Here is a 9,371-nt window from a genome sequence, read left to right on the forward strand (position 1 = left end):
AAATGATTACAACTGACTGACAAAGAGGCTTCAGCTGATTCAAATAGGGATATACTTTTAATAAAAAATATTGGTATCTGTATCGTTAGGTTATTTAAATAACTACTCGTGATTACCGATTTGTAACTGTGATCTGTTCTGAGAAATACATGTCAACCTGGAATCCTGATCATGTAAAAGTAGTTTGGAAGCAACTGAGTATGTACTGACAAGCCCTCATTCCCATTGCTGCTTGTATTGGGCTATTCAATGTTCGGTTCCCTTGGTCCAGTCATATGGTAGGGATATTGATGAAGCTATTTATGGCCACTGCTCCCTCCTCTCATGTACTGTAGTGCTCTTCGATTCTGTCAAAATGCTTTTGGCAGCTGTAAACATCTCTGAAATTGCCAGACTGGGAAAGCTGAACTTTTTGGCATGTACATGTATGTTTTTCTAATGATGACATCGTATTTTGTTTGATGTCCATTGTCGCGGGTCATCCCTGTGTTAGCATTGAAAAATATCTATTTAACATCATTTTAGCATAACATGCCACTGACTCCCCAGTAACCATATCGGACAATATTGCTTTTGGATGTTTTGGTTGATGTTCATAAGATCCTTCACAGTGTTGAACGACTAAATGTCATATTTAGTCGTTCAGTGTGTGATTGTCCATAATCACATGCAGTATTAAGAAGGATTTAGATTTAAGTTGATTATATTTAGATTACATTAATTTGCTTCAGTTTAATCACGCGACACAAAACTTTCATAAGTTGTGCGAGTTGTGAGTCTTTGTTTTACTACCTCGTCCGCAGCATTAGTTATTCCAGCTTCATTATTATTGTTGTTACCCTGCCTGGCGCTCAGTATCAAGGGCCTAAACCAGGGTCTGGCCGGCTTGGTGTCGGTATACTGTGTCTGAGGGGAGCATCGTGTTAAACTGTGGCACGACCTGGGCTTCCTTCTGTAATAGAGACGTTGATCATTACGATCTTATCATGAGTCACACAAAATACACACGAAAAGATATATATGTTAATAAATGTGAGTGTTGCTTCGTAAATATAGACGATTGTGTTTCATCGGAAACATTATACAGAATACGATTTCTCAAACGGATATTTTCTGTTGATAATTATTTAAAACAGTTTTAAACTTGTTTCCAAAGTTAACGTATTCTTTCTCATTTAACCGATTTCCTGATGTTTTAGAAATTCTTGAATTGAGGCGCTGATTTCAATACAGATTTGAAATATGTCGGTAATTTGGAAATTGTTGAGGCTGATAGTATCACCAGAGTGTCTTAATCTCACATGAGGTGATTAACCTAACAGCTTCTCGAGGATATTTCTACGAGTGTTGATATGTCAGGATACGCAAAAACGAGATTGGAGCATTCACAGATGAGACAACCCGTTCCTCCTTGAGAGTCGCCTTGTATGACATTCCTGAAGTACAAAGGACTATTCTGACTCGGCATAAAGCAGGGACGTGACACACATCAGGGGTGAATGTCAACTCATTTTGAGATTGACTTATCATTTTCTGTTCATCGAGTACAGAATCGACAAACCAGCGTTTAAAATGCATGGATCCTCCTTGAACAGAACAATAATAACGTTATACATACATTCAGTAACATCGATTATACGTGACGTGTCAATCATGCCTATCGAAAACTCCCCAATACGTTGATTATAATGTTAGACGAGGATAACGTTGATATTCTATATATCTGTAAAAGCACAGATTCTGTTAACAAGAACCATCGTAACTTACATTTTCCGTTGAGAAATAGTTTGAATGAGAGCGTGAGCTTCATTTTTGTATTCTTCGAGTTATAATTACTTTTTTTTACTCGTTAGTCAATCGAATTTCTCGAAATTACATGAATCGTTAGTTTAACGCCGGTTTGAGCAATATTGGAGTCATACTAGTATTACGGCCAGACGTGTGCATGTTTTTCACGTGTACCGCTTTGGTGAAATGGGGAAAAAACACGGATAATGTGATGACAAATCTGGCTACATAATAAAGCGCTTGTTGGATGCCATGTAACAGCAGAAACCTGACCTATATTGATCATCGTCTACAGCAGGATAGGGACTTCTTCACGAACACCCCACGGAACTTCCGTCCCAAAAAACAGAAGAGTATAAAATTGACGGCCGAATTGATGACTACTGATATCTGACTGACACCGCTTACATAGCCACAAATCTCCGAACACTCATCCAAAGTGATTGCCGAATTGACTTCATACATGATCAGCTCCATACAGGCTGCTGCGAGTGACACCAGGAAGACTACCACCACTGCCAGAACCATTGCTGTGAAACGCTCCTTCTCACTTCCTTTCCGCTCCTGTTTCTGAAGGTTAGGCTTTGTACGGTAGAGCTTGCGGACCATGATCGTGTTAAGGATGATCAATAGGACTCCAGGGATGACAAATTTGACGATGACGTTGATGTAGACCAAGTAGACTGTCAAGTACCAATAGTTGTAGGACATATCAGAGATGCCCACTACTAACATGGTTTGGTTGAACTCGGGTACCCAGTCCCATTTGAGATACACTTCAAAATAACGGGGTACATTGTATAAGACACACATCATCACGACACCCATGGACGTTTTTATGGCTCGGGAGATGGTGCAGAACGATGCTGCTTTGAGAGGATGGCACACAGCGATGTATCGTTCAACGTTGACTGCAACAACGATGTAGATCGACCCAGTATGGGAGATGCTGGATATGGCGAACATTGTAGGGTATGCAGGCAGCATGAAGTGATAGACATAGGAAGAATAATAATCTGTGTAAACCAGGAGCCATTTCATACCAGTGATTAAGATATTTGTTAACAGCAAACAACTGTCAAACGTCGCTAGAACTATCAGGAAGATGCTTGTGGAACTTTTCATCTCAGGACTTGAAAGAATTATCATTGTTACGATATTTCCCCCAATTCCTACAAAGGAAATGATACTACAGACTACCCCTCCCAGGTAATACCAGTAGATGTATACACGATCAAGGAAGTTATCCGGGATCCCAGCGAGGGTGGTAGGAGGGTTATCGTCGGAGTTATTTCCCTTTGACTTGTTATGTTGAGGTTCCTCAGAAGACCATATGGTGTCAGCTTCAGTGGTGCCATTTCTTGATATAATCAATGTGGTTGATGTTGTGTTTTGCGACATCAGCTCGCCCCCTTGAATCTTCAGAAAATGGTATTGTTACCGCATTAGCTTTGTCGTTGTGTACTCAATCTTTGCACTTTGCAGTTTGAAGGTTTGGAATTACAGGAGATAATTCATATTGTGTTTCACAGCATTGACATATTTCCGTCTAAAGTGTTCATACCAAATAGCGTTATAACAACAAATATCTTAAAACAATTGTTGTAGTTAAAGCATGCAAAACTTTAAAAGGAAAAATGAGTATTCGAAGTAGTGAAGTCCTTCAGATATATTGTGACAATACAAATCGAAGTGTGAGATCGCAATCAGGACAAAGAACAATAGGAATTATTAGTTCAGTGTCTTTTTTAAAATTGACACAGACTCGTGTGTTTCCATATCGTATAATAACATATATTGATAAGGAATATAAATTATGTGTTATGCCCACCTTCATAAATTAAATACAGACAATAATTATGTGAACGTTTGGCGAGCATGGTATATACGTTTTTGTCCTATTTACTGCTTAAGGGCGGTCGGGTCGGCTAGTGGTTAAAGCGTTTGCTCGTCACACCGAAGATCCGGGTCCGGTTCCCCACATAGTTACAATGTGTAAAAGCCCTTTTCTGGTGTCCCCCGCAGTGATATTGCTATAATATTGCTAAAAGCGGCGTTAAACCATACTCACTCACTCACTATTTACTGTTTTCCAATGGAAACACACGAGAGTATGTCATTCTGAAAATAACAGGTAAGACCTATTTCACTCACTCAATTCTCTTACTTCATTATTGTATAGTACCAAATAGTTTGTAGCCACGTTTATTCACGGAAACATCCACACATGGGGACTCCTAAACGTTTGGTGAACGTAAGGTAATACGTTATTGAGCAAACATGCAATGTATATTTGAGATTCCTCAGGGATGTAGGGAGTTTTCCAAAAGTAGTTCCTGCCAGATGACCTAATTTGCATATTCATTAGATCGTGATATTTATCGGGTTGGTTTGTCGCATCGATAACCTTTGTTATGTATCCACTGTCTGATAAATGCTATCATTTCCGTGAGTAACCTGTAACGCTCATTATTATTCATCTCGCTAGTGGGATATGTGAGTGTTTCTCCAATTTATTACCTGTTCCGTACTATATGTACTCACTTTCAGGAGGGAGAGTAAACTCAGAAGGGCGACACACTTCATGGCTGTATCTGAAACACACAGTCAATTTGTTAACATTATGTAATAATCCGATGTTGAAATGGCTGGTTATACACTCGTGCCAATGACTGCAAAATGGTAACAATGTGCAGCTTGACAACAGCTGACAATTAAGAAACTAGCACATCTATGACAAGTTAACATGGAAGATAAATGGATATGTTCACGACAAGGCCACATAGTAAACTTTTACCTAATAACTCACGTATCTACTTGTCCAGTAAACCAACATGTTTGCTGGGTGTAAAACCACAAAAGCTTACATACACATATAATGTACGGAGTAGCGCCTTATGCTGTCACATTAAACGGTTGGATGTCTATGTTGGAGCTATGACAAGCAAGGTTGACATGGTGGTTTATATACCAAGGTTAAAATTAGTCTTTCGCTGTGAACTGTGAACACTTTATACTATTTAATTGTTCTAATGTAGACTGACATTAGCGTACGGTACGGCAGATGTGTGCAGTATGATATATCGTCTTTAAATGTAAATATAACAGTTAATGTTTAATGCTTAAACCGTATTCGGTCCCTGGTGTTGTCAGCCCCAGATTGACCATGGTGTTACGATGAACATCAACGCGCCCAGGAAATCCAGTTCCAAGCATTCCAAAATATTGCACGCAGCGACTCATTTTTCGAATGGCGTGGCATGACATTTACGAAGATTGTCTGTCAACAAAGTTCTTTTTAACTGTTAAACACTTCAACGATGTATTCTGTGTATGAACTGACTGTACTGTGAAAGCCTGGCGGATTTCTTACACATAAGATTTTATGCATGCACTTTCAGGGTCATCGTGGGTTATCATGACAAAGTGTTTGTACATGTGATCATCATGCATGATTCTGAAAAATGCATGGCATTATATCTTAATATTATTTTTTTTTATGGTGCACAGAATATTTTTCCGCTGGTATATTACATGCGGTTTGTGTGACATTTTCGTCTAACATGTTTTTACGACGTAAATTGTAATAACGCTGAAAAGTGTGATCAACTGCAGTAAAATGTTATAACACTGCGGTAAATGTTATAAATCTGCGCAAATTGTAATAACTTAAAATGCGGTAAATTGTAATAAAAGCTGCGGTAAATTGTAATAGAAACTGCTGTAAATTGTGATAACTCCACCGCGGTAAATCGCAATAAAAAGAGCGGTAAATTGTAATAGAAACTGCTGTAAATTGTGATAACTCCACCGCGGTAGATCGCAATAAAAACTGCGGCAAATTGTAACAACCACTGCGTGAAATGGTAATAAAATATTATTCCTTTGCTAATATCAAAAGAAACATGCACGAAGTTTAAAATGTGAGGCTAAGTTGTTTGAAAATCAAAATCCGGACTTTGAAAAGACTGAATTGATAAAGACTACAATACATTACATTTTTAATATTTGCATTTACTTCAAACAGAATTCGAGTTCCAGTGATTTTGTTTGGAATTTGAAGGAGGGAGAGATATTACAATTTACCGCACTTGGAATTACAGTTTGCCGCAGTTTTGTTACAATTTGCCGCACCTGCATCTCAATAGGAATGGCAGAAATTGAAACAATATCGTTTGTTTGATTTCCTTAAACATGCTCGAGGTTGGAATTGATCATGTTGAGCGCCAACAAACACTGTAACTCGAATTCTGTTTGAAATCCGAAGGCTTGAGAGATATTATTACAATTTACGGCCCTTGGTATTACAATTTGCCGCAGTTTGTTACAATTTGCTGAACCTGCCTCTCTATAGGAATGACAGAAATTGAAACAAAATCACTGGAACTCAAATTCTGTTTGGAGTAAATACCAAATATAAAAAATTTAATGTATTGTCTTTATCAATTCAGTCCGGATTTTTATTTTCAAACAGGTTACTCTCAGAGTTCATGCACAACTTCATGCACGTTTCTTTGTATATTTGCAAATGAATAATATTTTACAATTTACCGCAGTAGTTATTACAATTTGCCGCAGTTTTTTGCGTCGTGACACATATCACTGTACCTCTTAGTTGCATTTTCTGTTGCCATTGAGCCTGCTCGTCTGGAATCGATTATGTCGCTGGTGCTTTGATGGAATATTGTTACTGTGGCGAAAACATTCACACGAAACTTTGTTTAAATAATTCTCATATGATGTGTCCTTGTACCCACAGGTTTAAATTACCATTTTCTTGGTGCGTTCACTTGCTTCAAGACTGTTCTGGTAATATATGGGTAGCGCTAAACCATAAGTAGCATGTCACATGTATTCGTGTTATTAATTTTGCGATTCATCAAATGAACCCACGATCAGTATCTCCTGACAAACCAAGTCGCGCATCTATGTACACCAAATTGCGAGCCTTATCCCCCCCCCCCCCCCTGAACTGAACCACATGTCCGTCTCCTTTGAGTTAATATCTATCTATCTTCTACACCCTGTTTTATTCGGGGGCACTGGTTGCCCAGTCGTCTGGTGGACTGACATTAGCGTTCGGTACGGCAGATATGTGCAGTGTGATATATCGTGATTAAATGTAAATATAACAGTTAATGTTCAATGTTTCCACCCTATTCGGTCTCTGGCGGTGGTGTCAGCCATATATTGACTATGGTGTCACGATCAACACCAAAGCGCCTAGCAACAACGTTTTCGGTAAATCCAGTTCCATGCATTTCAATTATTGCATATTTGAAATGGCGCAGCATCACATTAACGAAGTTTGTCTGTCAATAAAGTTCTTTTTAACACTTCAACGGTGTATTCTGTGGTTGAATTGATTTGGCCTCACGTGTACTGTGTGAGCGTAGCGGGTTTCTTTACACATACTATTTTATGCATGCACTTTCAGGGCCAATCATGGGTTATCATGACAAAGTGTTTGTACGTGTGATCATCATGCATGATTCTTAATGGGTTTTTTGGGGTTTTTTTATGGTGCACAGAATATTTTACCGCTGGTACAATGTACATTGCGTACTGTTCGTGTGACACACACACACGCACGCACGCACGCACGCACGCACGCACACACAAACACATACACACACACAAACACACACACACACTCCCCATTAGTAGTCACAAATCTGGTATCACGAAGAACATTTGTCTTGTTTTGTTTGTTCGTGTCCTTATGGAAACACAGTATATATATATATATAATGTACCAGGGTACCAGTACAATTACGACAGTTAATCTTAACGCCTCGACCCTACAGTTCCTTCACTCATATTGATGGATTGATCATAATGTATAGCCACTAAGTATCCCATCAATAGGTAATACAGTAGTAAATAGCCCTGTCCAATCATGTGAAATCTGCAGTCAAATACCACACAGTCAAATATTAGTCAAATATATCAAATGCCACACAGCTGTGGGAGCTCTCCACATAATTTAATAGTTTCAATCGGTACACATTCCATTCACCTTTATTCTTCTGGAACACATCACAGAATGCTGTTCTACGTACAAACATGTACAATTACATATTACAAAATGCAGTTTTACGTATATACGAATGGTACACAGTACCGAATGCAGCTCTGCAAAAATACTACTAGTACACATAATAATATGCTGCTCAATATATATACTTCTAGAACACATAATAGAATGCAGTTCCACATATCTACTACTAGGACACTTCACAGAATCACAGAATGCAGTTCGACATATCTGCTACTAGAACACTTCACAGAATGCAGTTCCACCTACATACTACTAGAATACATTACAGAATGCAGTTCCACATATATACTACTAGAACACTTCACAGAATGCAGTTTCACCTACATACTACTAGAATACATTACAGAATGCAGTTCCACATACGTACTACAAGAACACTTCACAGAATGCAGTTCCACATGTATACTACCAGAATACATTACAAAATGCAGTTCCACATATATACTACAAGAACTCTTCACAGAATGCAGTTCCACATGTATACTACTAGAATACATTACAAAATGCAGTTCCACATATATACTACAAGAACTCTTCACAGAATGCAGTTCCACATATATACTACAAGAACTCTTCACAGAATGCAGTTCCACATGTATACTACTAGGACACATTACATAATGCAGTTCCACATGTATACTACTAGAATACATTACATAATGCAGTTCCACATATATACTACAAGAACTCTTCACAGAATGCAGTTCCACATATATACTACAAGAACTCTTCACAGAATGCAGTTCCACATGTATACTACTAGGACACATTACATAATGCAGTTCCACATACAAACTAGAGGAACACATTACATAATGCAATTCCACATATCTACTACTAGTACACATTACATAATGCAGTTCCACACATATACTACTAGAACTCATTACAGAATGCAGTTCTACATATATACTGCTAGTGCACATTACATAATGCAGTTCCACATATCTACTACTAGAACACTTTACAGAATGCAGTTCCACATCTATTCTACTAGACAACATTACAAGGTGCTCACCTAATTTGATGCACTTCGCAGGGTAAAACCTTTTTTTGGGAAAATAGATCTCGACTGTCCATCAGACTGGACAAATGCAAGTGATACGAGATGTGGAATCTGATTGGTCAGGAGGAGGGACACGTTTGATGACGCACAATTAGTCATGTAGCAGGTGGTTAACACTGAAACTTTATATTAGATTCTACTTAAAGGAGCACTTGGCTCTGGATTCTAGGATCCACTCAGTGGTCTAGTGGTAGAGCGTCCGCACAGAGAGCGGAAGGTCGGGTGTTCGATCCCTGGCCGGCCGTGTCATGCCAACAGTCGGTACTTGTTGTTACCCTGCTTGGCGCTCGGTATTAAGGGCCTAAATCAAAGACTGGTCGGCTTGGAGTCTCTATGCTGTGTGGGGTATTCATGTTAAACTACGGCATGGTATCTCAGTGGGCTAGCACATAAAATCGGCATTAGTCCGGACCGGTACAAGCAGCCACACGCACGCAAGCACGCACGCACTTGCAC

The 9,371-nt window shown here is 38.9% G+C and overlaps 1 protein-coding gene across 1 annotated transcript; it reads right to left on the minus strand.

Moving 5' to 3' along the window:
• Positions 1–2,070: 2,070 nt before the first annotated feature.
• LOC124125394 (FMRFamide receptor-like) lies at positions 2,071–2,754 on the minus strand. Its single transcript, XM_046488705.2, has one exon. The coding sequence runs from the start codon at positions 2,752–2,754 to the stop codon at positions 2,071–2,073; it is 684 nt and encodes a 227-aa protein (XP_046344661.2).
• Positions 2,755–9,371: the final 6,617 nt, after the last annotated feature.

Source organism: Haliotis rufescens, unplaced genomic scaffold (genome assembly GCF_023055435.1).
Source record: "Haliotis rufescens isolate VD_foot unplaced genomic scaffold, xgHalRufe1.0.p SCAF_10, whole genome shotgun sequence".
NCBI lineage: Eukaryota > Metazoa > Mollusca > Gastropoda > Lepetellida > Haliotidae > Haliotis > Haliotis rufescens.

What these genes read in the sequence shown, in the direction of transcription:
- LOC124125394 (XM_046488705.2), bottom strand. Translation starts at nt 2,754, where the DNA reads ATGTTCGCCATATCCAGCATCTCCCATACTGGGTCGATCTACATCGTT.